Source organism: Merops nubicus, unplaced genomic scaffold (assembly GCF_000691845.1).
Source record: "Merops nubicus isolate BGI_N331 unplaced genomic scaffold, ASM69184v1 scaffold21189, whole genome shotgun sequence".
Lineage (NCBI taxonomy): Eukaryota > Metazoa > Chordata > Aves > Coraciiformes > Meropidae > Merops > Merops nubicus.
The window spans coordinates 4369-21085 of record NW_008629246.1 but is presented as its reverse complement, the minus strand read 5'-3'; the positions used below and the strand labels follow the sequence as shown (position 1 = coordinate 21085).

Here is a 16717-nt window from a genome sequence, read left to right as displayed (position 1 = left end):
ATTCTGTATCATGTTCAGAATTGTTACTCCTCAAAACATGTAATATTTCTTTAGTAATATATAACTTGTTAAACAAGATACTGATATGTACCTTAGGAGTTTACACTTTGAAGGAATAATTTTTTTCCCGAAATTAAACTTACCATGCACTCTTACTAAATATTCCTTATCATCATCTCCTGCTGGGCTAGATGCCAAACACGTGTATCTTCCTGTGTCCTCCACCTAGAAACACAAGAACAACTTCAGCAGAAACCCCAGAATATGGGAACAACCCAGAAAAAATGGGACATACAAACATGGACGAGGATATGTAACAGGCAGCACTTGAACACAAACACTATAGACAAGAAATGCTTGAAAAAGAATTTATGAACTTCTTGAAAACTTTATCTTACCATGGTGCGATTGTGCAGAGATGGCTTAGCAGCTGAGGAACCCCATAAAATCTCTCTGGATATCATGTCTCCAGCAAGAACCCTTCTCTTTGTGATGCTTTTTGCAACACGTAATCAATAAAGTTGGAAGTAGCTACAAGCATCCCTCTAAGCAAGGGTCAGTTTTGGGTACTAAGGAAACCTTTCTGAGCACACACATGCATTAATATCTTTATACTCCCTCTTCTCTATGCACTCTGCATTGTAAAGTGTTTGCTTTACAAACAAAACAAGCAGCAGTCAGTCCGGAGCCCTGTCCCACTTCTGTCTGGTGAACTTTAATCTGGCTCTCCACAGCCGAGTACAGCCTTAGTTCACTAGTACAGGATTTTAAAGGTTATTTTTTCCTGGACTCTTTTATTGTCTGAATTAAACTGAAAGTCTTTTGATTGTCCTTATTCTTTTTTAACTTGCACATAGATGACTGCAAATGCAGCTTTTCTCTGTGATCTATGGCTTATACATAGAATAATTCTGGTTGGAAGAGACCTTCAACATCATCAAGTCCAACATGTGAGAAGCAAATGGATATTAGGAAAATCCCAGCTAACGGAAAGAATTAATTAATAAGACAGGCTGAGGAGGAGCTATAAAACAATAAAAGAGAAGAAGCAAAAGATTGTAACAAGAGTCAAACAGGAAGGAAATGAACAAGAACAGATAACAGACAGACTAAAAACAGAAATAACTTCAGAAAAAAAGATGAGTCCCTAGCATTGACAGTTCTGCTTTGCAACAAGAAGCACCAATAAATAAAAAATAATAGAGAACCCTGAAATGAAATTGAAGTAATAATGCTCAGATACGGGACAAGTGCCTGGGCATGCTCAGTGCATAATACTACTTCTTGCTCTTCATGGAAGCTCCAAGGCAAGGCTTGAAAAAGATATCCTCTAGACACAAATGCAGGTGGATGATTTTATAGAGTTTTTTTAGGACATCTCTTAAGGATGGTCCTTACAGAAAGCAGTTCTCTGCATTCCTTGAGGGTTTGCAAAACTGAGCCTATTCTTCAACAAACCCTCTACCTGAGCACTGGTTATTCGAAGGACTTCTCTCAGGACATGAACATTGTCATTCTGCAGAAGTGGGCGCCCATCCTTCATCCATGAGATTTTGGGGACTGGAATGCCAGAAGAGATGCAGAGAAGTTCAAGAGGGTTGTTAACAATGACAGAGAGCTCTTCTGGTTCATCTGAACCATTGATGTGGGGCGGCTCTGTGGAAGGAAAACCAGTAGAGTTCTTTATTAACTCAAAAAGCCTATAAAACATGATACACAGCCTCGTGGTTAGAGTTTCTAGAATTAGTTTAGGTTAGTTTTATTTCTGAGTCACAAACTCACTGAGTATCTCATAGAATGGCCATGTGCCTCTGTCTATTGATTTATATATTTTCTGAGCTAGGGTTATTAGTTAGAAAATGTTTTCATAATCACAGGTAAAATACATTATATAATACCAGTGAATTTATTTATTAGCCCTGTAGCTGTTGTAAAAACATAGACCCATGGAATCATTTTGATTGGAAGAGACTTTTAAGATCATTGAGCCTAACCACTAACCCAGCACTGCCAGGGCACCACTAAACCATGTCCCTCAGCACCACACCTACACAGCTTTTCAATCCCTCCAGGGATGGGGACTCCAGCACTGCCCTGGACAGCCTGGTCCAGGCCTTGATAACTGTTTTGGGGATGACATTTTTTCCTCATGTCCAATCTGAACTTCCCTTGGCACAACTTGAGGCCATTTCCTCTTGTCCTTTCACTTGTTCCTTGCTAGAAGAGAGCAACCCTCACCTCACTCCAGACTCCTGTCAGGGAGTTGTTGAGAGTGACATGGTCTCCCCTGAGCCTCCTTTTCTCCAGGCTAAACAACCCCAGGTCCCTCAGCCACTCCTCAGAAGAACTGTGCTCTAGACCCTAAGAACTAACTACCTTCAGCTGTTCTATCATCCTCTTAAGCTGCTGTTGTACTAATCAAAGTTACTTATTTGAACCAAACTGCTTCGTAAATTAGGTTACTGTTAATTCTAGCATATTTCAGTACTCAGGAAACATTGGGAAAAAATATATACTACATATACACATTCACACATCTTTAGGTAGCTATCATTTATTTATTTCTCTTATTTATCACAGTAAGCATTTCTTAAAAATACTACTTAATCCCTAGAGATTTTTAAAAGTGTTGTCCTGAGTAGATACTCATTTACAGCTCTCATTTTGTTCCTCTGAAAGTTTAACACTTACCCAGCACATTTAGAGAAAAGTGCTTGCTGACATCTCCAGCTTCATTGGATGCTACACAGGTGTATTTGCCTGTATCACCAATCTCTGCTTTTACAAAATGAAGGACCATTCCTTGGTTGCTTGATGTCAGGTGAGCTCCAAGTATCAGAGGATGTCCATCTTTAAACCAGGACATGGTGGGGGCAGGCGTGCCATCAGTAAGACACTTCATCAAAGCTGAATTGCCTTTTAGTACAGTCACATCCTCCGTTCCTCCTGCATTATCCAGGCTTGGTGGCACTGCCAAGGAACAAAGATCTGGTTCTTACAGAGTACAACCCAGGTGTTCATTCTAAAAGTAAAAAAAGCTGGAATGCAGCTACCCTTTTGCATTTCCTCACTTATATTCATGCTTAGCACGTGTGTTAAAATTCACTTAGAAATCGTGTATTATGATTCTTTCTAAAAAACCTGTGACATATTATGGGTGTCAGTTTAAGTAAGGACTCTTCTGGGGTTACAACACTTTTCATTAAAAGAACTCATTGAAAAGTTCCTGTTTCCTTAGTGATTACCTATGTACGATACACTTGTGGTTGTCTGCAACTTCGTGTTGATGCGAAAAACTGGATAGTATATTTAAGTTAAGAAATAGGAATCTTTACATAAAGCATTTCAGAGAAACTCACCAAAAACTTGAAGGCTGTAATGTTTGTTGTCCACTCCAGCCTTGTTAGATGCTACACAGGTGTACACACCAGTATCAGAAATCTGCACTCGGGCAAGTCTAAAAAGAAAATCATTTTAAACAAGTTGTAAATGGAATAATGGAATTTTCTCTATTATGGCATGATTTGGATCAAAGTCTGTTCTTGCTTACAAAAATGCTAGCAGAATTACGTTGATAGAGGAAAAGAGAGGAGAAAACTCGGCTAGTTAAAACAGATGAAAACCAACCTGAGAATTTGCCCCGCTGAGAGCAGCCTGATTTGGGAGGAGACAGACAAAGGAAGGCCATTCTTTAGCCAGTTTATCTGTGGTGCTGGCGTTCCAGTAGCAGTACATTCAATATTTAGGGAGGTGTCCAAAAGGGCAGTGAGGTCCTCTGGTTCATCTTTATTATTGGCTATTGTTGGAGGAACTACATTTTGTAAATGTTGAAAAGGAAGATATTAAAACTGGCTCTTAAAATCATTCCACATGTGTTACCTGGCAGGAAATCCTGCACCTAAAGCCCCACAGGCAATTCAATACAAAGAAGCCCATTTTTATAAAGAGTAAATCCTCTAACAAAAATATTGAGCAGCTAAAAATTATCCATTTTACATATTTAAAATCAGATGCACTTCAGAATGACAGTAGAATTAACTCTGATTTGTCAAGCTGTGGCAAACAAGAGGGAACTCAGAGCCTGGAACTCATGGGGAGAGGCTGACAATGCAGGAAGGAGCAAGTGGTCAAGCCTTAGTGGGGCTGGGCTGAACTGCTCAAGGGCCAGATGGGACTTGGCAGTTTGCTGCCACTCCAACTGATCTCCTTACATAAATCCTAAACAAAGTGAAAGCTAAAATCATGCAGGAGGACAATAAATGTATTAACTTCTAGATGTGTGCTGACTGAATTTTTAAATATAGAAAATTTCAGAATGTCTAAGTATTCTGGCTGATTATTTTAACAGAAGTTTTTTCTGGGATTCTAGGTTTTATTGGCTAGTTTGAAAGCCTTGGTCCTGGGGTTAAGAGAGGACCCAGTAATATAAAGAAGGCCCAAAGCCATGCAGCTCCAAGCTCTGACTTAAGATTCCATTCCACACCATGACAATTTCAAAGGTAAGAGCATTTAAGCTGGTTATTGCTTGAACCTCAACCAATACAAATTGATCAAAAAGTCTCCACTGTTGCATGGTGCCATTCTGTCCCCGAAAGATGTGATGTGGTCATTTGGCATTGTTATTTATTATATCAAAAGTCATCTCTTGCTACTCTGCTCATGCTCATGTTCCAACAGAGTCTGTATAACTGGGACAGACACCTACACCCCTGTGAAAAGTTGCTCGTGCAGAACTCTTCACTCTTTCACAGTAGTCATTGCACTTCATGGACACATTTTTCAGAAATTAAAATGTCTACTCTACACTACTAAAGAAGAGTTATGCTCACTATCTTCTCCATGTCAAATTGTACAAGACAAAAATTTCAACAAAAAACTCTCTGTTTTCTTTTAAACTCTAGGTCTTTCAACTCTTGGTTCCCTACCATACTTGCTCTGGTTCTAGTCGATCTACTTTGATTGGAATTAGTGAAGAAAAACCAATACAACAAAAAAAAAACAGTAAATCAGCCCCAAGGGTACCTTTCTCTACAAGAGGAAAAAAAGATCACAGCAAGCATAATTCCTTTATTATGAAATACAGCAAAGAAAGTAATTTCTGTTTATCCCAAAACACATTCACCAGTGATTTCAATCTTTCTGTCACTGACAGAACATCCTGTGTAATACACCATGACATCTACAATACATGAAATTGGAAACACATGCATGTAGTATTACACTGGAGACAGGCCCTCCTTCCCTGGCCCTCTCCTGGGAGTGCTAACTAAGACAGGATTACGGAGCAGATTTCAGTTTCACATCTGTGAAGACTCACCGTCCACCTTCAAGTTGAAAATTCGGTCTTCCTCTCCAGCAGGATTAGTAGCCACACAAGTGTATTTTCCAGTATCAGAACTGAGAGCTCTGAAAATGTTTAATGTGCTGCCATCTGGAGTTACTCTACAAAGAAGGTCATAAAACACAGTGAGCTTGTTTACTTATTCCTATGACCTGGCACAGAAACTGTTTTGTACATGTAAACCAACCACCTCTATCCTCTTGGGAATTTGGTGACACAACTATTGTTTTTTTTCCCCAATATTGTTATTAGAGATAGGTTAAGGGTTTTTCTCCTAGAGATGTTCTGTTTAGCCTTGTGTTAGGATTCCATTCTAACCAGGCTTTTGAAGAATCCAAAATAAAAATATCAAGAGTAAATTGTTTCCATGTCTTAGACCTTTCCCCTCCAAAGGTATTTAATGGAACTTACCCACCTTAGAAAACTTTAATGAATCTGATGAACTTTAATGGAAATTTTTAAGTGAGAAGAAAATATATACTATATGCTCAACTCTGTACAAAATAAAATCCCAGTAGTAACAAAGTATACTAGATTTAGAGAAGCTGAAGAAAGAGATGTTCTCAACCTGGCTACACCATGACTCAGGCCCTCTTTACACTCGCTCCTTAGGGCTTTCTTTTATGCTCCCTCTTTAGGGCCCTCTGAGATTTAACATTTTAGAGGAAGAGAATGCAGCGCCTGCTTATTTTTGCTTGCCTTAGTCTCTCCAAATCATCACTGGCAACTATTTTTCCATCTTTAAGCCACTCCATAACAGGCGTGGGCACTCCATGGGCATTGCAGACGAGCTGGATGCTTTCTCCCAGGAGGACACTGACCTCACTAGGCATTTCAGAGCCAACAATATTAGGAGGAACTGGAAATCAATGATGCAGAGAAGATTCATCAGCAAGAAACATTAAATCTAAACTGTAAAAGCTTACACTGGAGAAGCTTGTAAGTAGTAACATTTATTGCAGTACCTCCGTTTGAATCTAGTTTAGAAAGTACATGTTTATATCATTTCTAGAGATAAATTTCAAGCCACTTTAACCATTGCTTAAAACAGCCAATTTACAAAACTATAAAAAACATGTATCTTTGGCATTATATGCAGCATCTACCATTATCTGTTTAAACAATGCTAACATGTACAAAAATATGATAACAAAATCCCATTTCATTAAACATCAAAATGCACTGTAACAAATGCCCATTAAACTCTTGGAGCTTGTGCTTAGTGCACAGTCAAATGCTCTACTGCACCAAGACCATCATAATCCTGTTAACAGCCACACACTGACTCCATCCTAACCAGCAGCTGCTTTCATCCTGCTCCTGAAGAGCAAGGATCCTATCCATCAAGTCAAGACTCAGTCCCACTATAAGTTTTGAGTATTTCAAGTGATTTCAGTCACAAGCAGCTCGAGATTCAACGCCTAAGCTTGAGGATCAACCAGCAGGCAGGCAAGGAGACACACAAAACCCAGCAAAAAGAACAATCGCTATGATGAATAGTTCCCAGCTCTGTTTGGCCTGCTGATGGCCAGCTATCACCCATGGGTGCGCAAGCACACTCAGCTCACAGCTGAAGCTGCCTCTTCTTCCTCAAACAGCAGCTGCTGGCACGGGAAGGGACAACGGCAGAAAGCTGAAGATGCTACATAACAGGTGTCTTATTGTACATGGGAGGGAACCAGTGCAGTTAACAGGGATGAGACATTAGGAGCAGAGGACAACAGCTAGTTGCAGCATAAGGGTGATGTGCAGTGAGGCAGGAGACAACTCCGTAACAAATAAGGGAAATAAGGATTTTGCATTTGAGCAGGGGAGAAAAAAAATCATAAGGAAAATCTGGTAGTATTTCACAGAATCATAGAAGGTTTGGGTTGGAAAGGACCTTAAAGATCATCTGGTTCCAACCCCCCTGCCATGGGCAGGGATACCTCCTGCAGGACCAGGATTCTCAAAGCCCCATCCAACCTGGTCTTGAACACCTCCAGTGATGGAGCATCCACAACTTCCCCATGCCAATATCTCACCTCCCTCAGAATGAAGAACTTCTTCCTAATTTCTAATCTAAATCGACCCTCTTCTAGTTTGAATCCATTACCACACATCCTATCACAACAAGGTCTTGTAAATTGTCCCTCCCCTGCTTTTTTCCTTGCTGTCTCCTATTTGCTATGGCAAACAAGGCACCATGTATCACTATTGTATGTGTGGTGCTCCACACTCATCAACCATAACAGCTTCAGTGCTCAGCAGGAGGAAGGATGTGATTAGCAGCACACAGAGCCTTCCCAGTGGCTTACAAGGTCTCCTACAATCACAGCTTAAGAATATTCCTTGTCACGCCAATTTCTAGCAGTATAAACCTCCATTTTTCCCCACTGGTTGCAAATGATAGAAGGAATGGTCCAAATTCTCCACTTTTCTATCTTTCTGTTGTCTCAGTATCTCTAGTACACACCCAGTGTCACACTCAACCAATTATTAACCAGTTCTGCTCACTGCACTCTCACTCCTTACCTTGGATAGAAAGCACATAACTTTTCTGAGCTTTTCCCTCTATATTTGAGGCAACACATGTGTAGGTCCCACTGTCTAGAAGCTGAGAGCGAGCAATCTGAAGCTTGCTTCCACCAGACAAAATGTGAACATCAAGAGAATCGGAGTTTTCTGAAAATATGTGAACAGGTAGTCATTCCAAACCAGGGAGAAAATGCATCTTGAGAAATTTTTTCATCAAAATTTCAAAACAAAACCAAGATTCTTATCAGGTAACATAAGAGTCTGTCAAGACACAGATATATTAAAAAAAAAAAACCAAACCGCCAGATATCAAATAGCACAGTGGTGCCCCAAAGGGCAGAAAAAGAGCAGAAAAGAGCATAAGAAAACATTACCTATTGGTTTTCCATTCCTAAGCCACACTAATGTAGGTGGAGGAATTCCAGTAGCATCACACACAAAGGTAACAGGATTACTGATGGTTTCGTTGACTGACTCTTCTTCAGGGCCTTCTATATTTGGTGGCACTATAAATGGAATGGAAGCAATAAGAATGGTTTGGTTACCAAAGATTTTTGTGAACCAGCTTTGAATTGTCTACTCTACAACGTCGATGGTTTTACAATAACTGCTGCAGATAATGCAGAGTATGCTCACCATAAACATTAAGATGGAAATTTTTATCATCTCGCCCTGCAATATTTATGGCTTTGCACACATATTGGCCCGTGTCAGAAACCTAAAATAAAAATAAATTTAAAAAACCTTATTATGGAGTCTCATTTTAATGCTAGAGTTTAGAGATATTAACAGCCTCTGCCAACTCAAGGTCCTTTCCAACAAATGAAAGGCCTCTTTCAAATACAAGTCCTACGTACAGCCAGTAGAATACACTAATAAAGAGCAAAATAATTGCTTAAGAGTAGTAGAAGCTGTGTCCCACAGGGCTGGCCTACCTCTGCACCCTTGATTCGTAACGTTTGCCCGCCTGCTAAGATCTCCACCTTTGCAGACTCTGAAATGATGTGCCTGTTCTTGTACCAGGTGATGACTGGTGGTGGAATAGCATTGGATTCACACTCTAACATCACTGGGGTGCCCACTCTCACGTTCAGCACTGTCACTGACGTTCCACTATGGTCTTTAATGCTTGGGGGCACTGCAGAAGAAGCTCAGAGTTATTTCTGCCTTTGTTTTGTGAGAAGGCAGAAAACAACCTAATAAAAAGAAACACAAAATCTGCATTTTCAAAGTGATGGTTACTAATTCAGAAAATAGTAAAAAACAAACCAAGGACAGTTAGGAAACTCTTCTTCTGACTTTCCCCAGCTTGGTTTCTGGCAATACAAGTATATTCACCATCATCTGGTAGTTTGGCTCGGGGAATCTGCAGAGTCCGAGCACCTGAAGTAAAGAGAGAAGGCTTGAGACTTTTTCCATGGTTATAGTATTCATCTCAAATGCTATTTTAAAATTTTAGGTCCAACAGACTGGGCACAGGCAGTAAATTAACCTCAGATTCAAAAAATCATTGCACTGCCACTGCTTGTTAAGTTTCATTAACTTTTTTTTTTTTTTTTTAAATTAAATTCACTCAAGAGAACTCAAATTTTAGAGTGAATTTTATTCGTGCTGTCAGTTGCTGGCTTGGGTGGCAAATCCTCCTTTTAGACCTGTTTGTTTTGTAGCTGCTAGCTGCTGTCTCCTAGCAGAACTATCTTCCTTCCACCTTGTCACTATCCCATTTATTCCTCAGTCTCCACACTTGAAGCTCCTCACTGCCTGTGCCCACGTTGCTGATCCGCACAGAGCCCTCCACTGCCATGAAGCCATCTCCTTGTCCACGCCTTAAGTCTCTGCTGCAGCACAGCCCCCAGACCCTTATACCAGCAAGGCAGGACTGCACAGCACAGCAAGTGATCTTCACCCAGACAAGCATGTGCCTTACTATAGTGAGGAGCTTCAAATGGTTAAGGAGATGTCAGAATACAAAGTTTTGGGCACCTCCATACAAGAAAGACATCGAGGTGCTGGAGCATGTCCAGAGATGGGCAACAAAGCTGGTGAAAGGCCTGGAGCACAAGTCTTGTGAGGAGTGGTTGAGGGAACTGTGGCTATTTAGTCTGGAGCAAAGGAAGCTCAGGGAAGACCTTCTCACTCCCTACAGCTCCCTGAAGGGAGGCTGTAAAAGAGGAAATGGCCTCAAGTTGTGCCAGAGGAGTTTTAGGTTAGATGTTAGGAAAAAGCTTTTCTTCACTGAACAGGTTGACAAGCTCTGGAACAGGTTGCCCAGGCCACTGGTTGAATCACCATCCCTAGATGTGTCTAAAAGTCATGTAGATGTGGTGCTTAGACACATGGTTTAGCAGTGGACTTGTCAGAGTCAGGTTAATGGTTAGACTTAATGATCTTAAAGGTCTTTTCCAATTGAAACAATTCTATGATTTCCTCCTGAGATTCCAGCAGGGTTAAACCTGGTTTCCCACCAAAGTCTTCAGGAAGGCCCTTTGTTATCTGAAAAAGCAGAACTTCTCTCAGTCACAATTTCTGATAATTTCCTTGGAAGGTGAGTCAAAATAACTCAACTTTAATCAATACCTGTGTCAGACCACATCTGTTATGTGATTTACCCTCTAGTCTTCTCCAGACAGTTTTATTTCAGTATTTTCAGTATGAGTCAGTTTTCTTCAAAAGTGAACCCACCCAACAGCCAAGAAATTATTAAACACAGTAGGCCAAGTGGAGCAATACTAAGAATATACTGGCTCCATAAATAGTGGCCACTGCACTTATCAAGACAAAACAGACAACAGTTGGGTCCAAAGGCTGTAGAAATAGCTGAGATTCCTCACCAGGCACGATAAAAGTGTTGGTATTCGAGCTGATAGGTTTCCCATTCTTGAGCCAGCTGAGATCAGGAGGTGGAAAGCCAGTGACCTCACAAGTCAGCGAGATGAAATTATTCACTACCACAGTCAAGTTCTCAGGATTAGTACCAATAATACTTGGAGGAACTGTGGAGAGAAATAGATGAATAGTACCTATCACAGCATCAGCAAACAATATTCCAAAAGACCCTGAACTACTAAAATAAATCTGAATTCCAGAGTTTTGTCAAAGGGCCAAGTTGCAGGAATCTTTCACACACTATGAATGGATCTGCTGCTTTTTGGAAATACGACTGATCTAATGGTCATTCCTGTTCTATAATTCACAAAAATTCCAATTATCTCACTTACAGTACTTCTGTGCTGGAGATCTGAGAAGGCTGATTAGCCTCTAAGGGGTCTTGCAGTTCCTGGCTAACTCAATAACATTTTTAAACCACTGTACTCATGGGATACTTTCTCTTTATGGCAGGACAGATTAAATTTACCATGTCAGGATATGTAGGATGACTAAGTATCATTTCTTCTGAAAGAAAGTATTTCTGAAATAGTCCATTTTCTCATTACAGGAAGCCAAAAAGGATTTCTTCTGATACAGTTCAGAGTTCTTTTGTTAACCAGAAAAACTTGTTCTCTAATAGTGAGCTAAGCACTTTAAAATTCTGGCACACAAGCATTGATGTAAAGGGTTCATTTTTAAGCTTACAAGTCCCAGTATTTTTAAATACAATAATATTTTGACATTTGACCTTTGTACAAGAACTATTTAAAATGAAATAACAGTAAATCTCTTCCTTCTAATAAACTCCAAGTTTTAGTTTCCATGTTTTTGCAGCATGGGTATAGAAAAGCAAAAGCATGTTCTTGGCTCTATTGGGTGGAAAAGTAATTCCAAAGAACACATGGAATCCTCTTCTTCAAAGACAGAAACGTTAAAGTAGTTTTGGACCACATCCACCAGAAATACTCCAGCTGCTTTCTGTCACTTGAATGACACAAAACAGTCATTAAGCCAAGTTTATTACTCCTCTGTGGCACTGCAGAAACGAGAGGAGTCAATGTAAATGGGTGAATTCAGTCCATCTTTTCCAACTTGGAATAACTGGAGGTTATTTCCCTGATAATGAGCATGAATCAGTTCACTAGAATAAATGGAGGATTCTGATGTGATGACATTTTATAGTTATTTATATTTATTTACTTTTACAGTTGCTTTCCCACAGATGGGATTATTGGCAGTGCAAGACAGTGGAGAGTTTAATACCCAGGGCCAAGACTTCAAATTCTGCAGCCCCCACTGTGTGTGCAAAGCACTCCCAAATGCAGCACAGGTAATCTGCGTATGCAAAGGGAACTGCATGTGCACCCAGATGCAGTGAAGGGCTCAGTTTGGGTATTTAGTGTGCCAAGTGTGGAACTGAGTGCAGCCTCAGCAAGTCTGCGATGGCACCACGCCAAGCGGTGTGGTTGGCACGCTGGAGGGAAGGGATCCATCCAAGGGGACCCTGAGAGGGGTGAGAGGTGGGCCATGCCAACCTCATGAAGCTCAACAAGGCCAAGCACAAGGTCATGCACTTGGGTCGGGGCAATCCCAAGCACAAATACAGACTGGGCAGGGCATGGATTTAGAGCAGTCCTGAGGAACACACCTGTAGTACTGCGTCCACATCTGTACTACTGCCCTGTACTACTGTGCCTGTAGTACTGCCCCACCAAAAGAAAGGAATGAACCTGTTGGAGCGGGTCCAGAAGATGGCCACAAAGATGACCTACAGGCTGGAAAACCTCTCCTATGAGGACAGGCTGACAGAGTTGGGGTTCTTCAGCCTGGACAACAGAAGGCTCCAGGAAGACCTTCTTGCAGCTTCCCAGTATCTGAAGGGGGCCTTCAAGAAAGCTGGGGAGGGACTTTTCACAAGGCCTTGTAGCAATGGGACAAGGGACAACAGGTTTAAACTGGAAGAGGGTAGATTTAGATTAGAAATTAGGAAGAAGCTCTTCACTATGAGGGTGGTGAGACACTGGAACAGGTTGCCCAGGGAAGCTGTGGATGCTCCATCACTAGAGGTGTTCAGATACCAGACTGCATAGGACTTTGATCAACCTGGTCTAGTAGGAGGTGTCTCTGCCCATGGCAGAGGCATTGGAACAAGATGATCTTCAAGGCCTTTTCCAACCCAAACCATTCCATGACTCTATGATTCTAAAATGACCTATTTATCACATGTCAGGGTTAGAGGTTGGGATTTTAAAACTAGATGTTTATTTTCAATCTTTTGGAGGATTTTTGTTTAGTTTTATTACTCACCTTTGAGACAAGAAGTGAATTTTTCAACTTATTAAATAATGAGTGTCATGCTTAACATTTTATTTAAATTTATGAAAGGAGTTCTGTTAGAAACATACAAAAATGATGAAAAATAACCTTTTTTTGACACTGACAAACAGAAATCACCCTGCTTAGTGATAATGGATTTTCACCAGTGCTTCACCCTGTGTGGTCCTTTCCTGAACAGCTGTAATCTAATTTTTCAAATGAAACTGTATTCACAGAGAATAATATAGACCTACACTGGAAATCCTGTTGAGCTAGAACTGAAGCTTCATACAAATACTTTTTTTAAAGTAATAATGACTATAGCCTAATACTATAAAACAAATATTTAAAAGACAGAAGTCTAAATTAAAACACAAATGTCAAGAAAAGCAAAATATTTTGATTTAAAAACAAAACTCAAACACCAGGAAATCTGGACAGACTCCACTGAAAGAAAATAACTCTCAGAGAATGACTCAAGGGCAAAGTCTTCCCATGACAACACTATTTTTGGCTAATTGTATTACTCAGTAGAAAAAAGCAATATAAAGTTGTTTCATTTAGTATGTAAATTTGCTGCATGCGTGAAGGAGAATAAAAATTGTTTCTTCTGTATGTATTAACCTGAACCATCAGATTCCAGGGATGCTGGTACCACATTTAAGCAAGAGAGAAAAGACAGCACTTTTTTCCCATCTCATATGTAATACAGAAGGACATGAAAAAGGATACTGATTATATGTAGAAGACTGTGATATAGGTCCTCAAATTGTACTGTGAAAGCAGCTGAAGATGCAGCTGCCAGTATTCCTTGGCAAGGTTTTAAAGTGTAACAGTGTAGATGAATATGGGAATAATGCTTATTTGATTTTCAGTTCAAAAAAAGTGAACTTGGTTTTTTTTTTAAAGTGGGGAGATGAAGAGTGTGCTGGGAAATAAAAGGGGAAGCTAGCTGTACTCTGAGATGTTAATTAGAGATATCTGGGTTTTCTGAAGATGTCAGGAATGGTAAGGGAAGGTGGTGGAGAGACTGTTTTTTAAATTAATGAAAAATGCCTTCATTTCTTGATTGCATACATTTCAGATTCGTGATGCTTAAGGTCAAAATTTATTTTAACCCTACTCTAATGCCACAAAAAAAAAGCAAAAAAAAGAACAGAAAGGAATCTTGAAGGGTCATTTTTTTAAAAAGTAAACTTTTACAATGCCATATCTCTTTGTTTATTGCTTTCTGGTCATTAATTTTCTTGGAAAAATGCATTTTATGAATGTATGAAAACGGACTATAATCCACCCTGCTGACAATTTAAGATTTCAGGGCTTAGCAACCCCCAGACATTGTATAAACACAACCACTACACAAGGCTCCCTTAACAATGATTTCCACCTATGTGGAATACATATAAGGAGCTAAAGCCATATGGTATCAAAAGCCCCATGTTGCCAAGGCACTTTAAATGCATGTTTGATTTCTGGTATGTCAGAATCTCCATTACCACAAACAAGACAACTCACATTCAAAGAGACTAAGTATGTGCCTAAGCACTCTGCTAAAATTAACACATTCAGGCTAAACTAACAGTTGAAAGAAGACAATGAGAAAATTATAGATTATTATACTTACCATGAACATTTAGGTTAAAATACTTCTTGGCACTTCCAGCTACATTTTCCACAATGCAGACATACCTGCCAGTATCTGTTATTTGGGAATTCAAAATCTAATGAAAAATAAATAAACAAACAAATAAATAAACACAGCTGTTGAACTAATATGTAAGACAATGTATTGTCAAAGCATCAAGTGAATCCAGTGGAGAGAATTAAGATCAGCTCTCTTAATTGTTTTAATAGTTTAATCCAATTTCATTCATTGCTAGGAAATGGGAGTTCTTCAGTACACACTATTTTCTTGAATTAAAAAAAAAAAATAGCATATTTTGCAATAATTAAACTTTGTTAGGGAAGCTTGGACAAAATTGATAGCAACAGGTTGGTTGTCCTCCACAAATCTCAACCAAGTGATTCCACTGCTGTGGTTCACAGCATGACCCCACAAACAGCTGGGTCAGCACAACTGAGGGGACTACACGGGAGTGAGAAGAAGCAGCTGAGCAACAGGAACAAAGGACAAAAACTCCTCAGGTGTGCAGAAACTTGTAGGAAAAATAAAATAAATTAGATTTGCTGAGTATGCAGTTCTGAACAGTTTTGTCTTTATGGGCAGCTAAAAATTGTTTTTTCATTAAGAGCTACCTGTAACCTCCTTCCATTGGACAAAAAGGTGTGTCTGTCATCTTCAGCTAGGAGCTGGCCATCCTTCTGCCAGGCAATACTTGGAGAAGGGCTGCCACTTGCAGCACAGTCCATCACTGCAACCTTGGTCACAAGCACAGTCACCTCTTCAGGCAGATCGCCATCAGCTCCACTGATGGATGGTGGGACTACAGAAGAGAAAAACGTGAGAAGAATATTGTGATCTAGTGCCTCCCAGCATTTTCTATTGAGTTTTATCTTTTTTAAGTTTGCAGTCCAATCTTTTAGACTGGGGTTTTGGAAGAAAATAATGAAATCTTCAGTGAATACAGCGAAAGATAACAAAATGCCAAAAGTAGTTTGGCTGGAACAAGTCAGTAAAACTCAAAAGGACTGCAGGAGAAAAACGCTTATTCATAGCAGCCATAAAGAAGAGGTGAAAGCTCATTTTCCAGTTAGTCCATCATGTTCTTTGCTGTCAGAATAAAAGAGGATTTCCACACAAGACCCCTTCCTAACAATAAATCAGCGTCTTCAGCGGTAGTTACAGAAATAAAGGTAAAGAAACAAGCACTTCCCAAAGCAAAACCTTAAGTACATCAACAGAGAAGGCAAGCAGCACAGAAAAGCTAGGATACTGCTTGACTCGTTTGCAGGGCACAACCCCTTTTTGCCCTGAGAAGGGCAGGAGGAGCGCTCACGGAGCACGCGGACGTCGTAGTGGATGGAGTCCTGGCCGGCCTCGTTCACCGCCACACAGGTGTACCTGCCCGCGTCGCCAGCCCGCGCCCGCGGCAGCTGCAGCACCCCGCCGCCTGCAAGGGAAACACAGGCAGGGCTGAGCTGCAGCAGCAGCAAGTCTCCATCGCTGCCACACCACATTTCACCAGGGACCTGAGCAAGCAAATTTATGAATGGTTAGCATTTGTTCCGAATTATAAGTAACTACAGACTTTAATTTCCTAGCTACTTTTTCTGCTGGCAGATACTTGCAATTCAGCAATGTTCAGACTGAAATGTTAGAAAAGAGTAATTAACTCCACAGAAAGGAATAACGGTCTTCAGCCAGACAATATTTTTCAATCAAAAATAGAAATATTTCTCAGCAAGTGACAGAGAATTACTAGGCAAAAGGAAATACATGCACAGAATATTCTGGTATAGCTGTTCCAAAGTGAAAAAAAATCACTTCTGAAGCTTATAGGTACTTTTCACTCTATTCCTCCTTTAAAGCACAGCCACATAAATTGCTTCAGAAAGAGAGGATGTATTAGGAATACATTTGGGGAGTGGTTGTCATTGGTCTCCCAACAGATGAACAACAGGTAGACATAAAGACACAATTCTCATCACTGCCCTCTTTCACACACCATCCCCAAATCACTTCTGCACACAAAAGGCACCCTTTTGCACTCTTGG

The 16717-nt window shown here is 40.3% G+C and overlaps 1 protein-coding gene across 1 annotated transcript in view; it reads right to left on the bottom strand.

The window, feature by feature from the left end:
- LOC103779316 (hemicentin-1-like) overlaps positions 1-16717 on the bottom strand; it is a gene marked incomplete at its 3' end in the record, with an annotated part of 34296 nt that overhangs the window by 16083 nt on the left and 1496 nt on the right. The window contains exons 3-18 of the mRNA XM_008946942.1: positions 16000-16113; positions 15299-15486; positions 14667-14763; positions 10690-10851; positions 9128-9241; positions 8794-8996; positions 8495-8576; positions 8233-8364; positions 7856-8005; positions 6041-6200; positions 5318-5442; positions 3628-3811; positions 3360-3457; positions 2692-2970; positions 1466-1656; positions 144-225 (exon numbers count right to left, since the gene is read on the bottom strand). Coding sequence (XP_008945190.1) covers positions 144-225; positions 1466-1656; positions 2692-2970; positions 3360-3457; positions 3628-3811; positions 5318-5442; positions 6041-6200; positions 7856-8005; positions 8233-8364; positions 8495-8576; positions 8794-8996; positions 9128-9241; positions 10690-10851; positions 14667-14763; positions 15299-15486; positions 16000-16113 — 2361 coding nt within the window. The remainder of the gene's footprint in view (positions 1-143; positions 226-1465; positions 1657-2691; positions 2971-3359; positions 3458-3627; positions 3812-5317; positions 5443-6040; positions 6201-7855; positions 8006-8232; positions 8365-8494; positions 8577-8793; positions 8997-9127; positions 9242-10689; positions 10852-14666; positions 14764-15298; positions 15487-15999; positions 16114-16717) is intronic.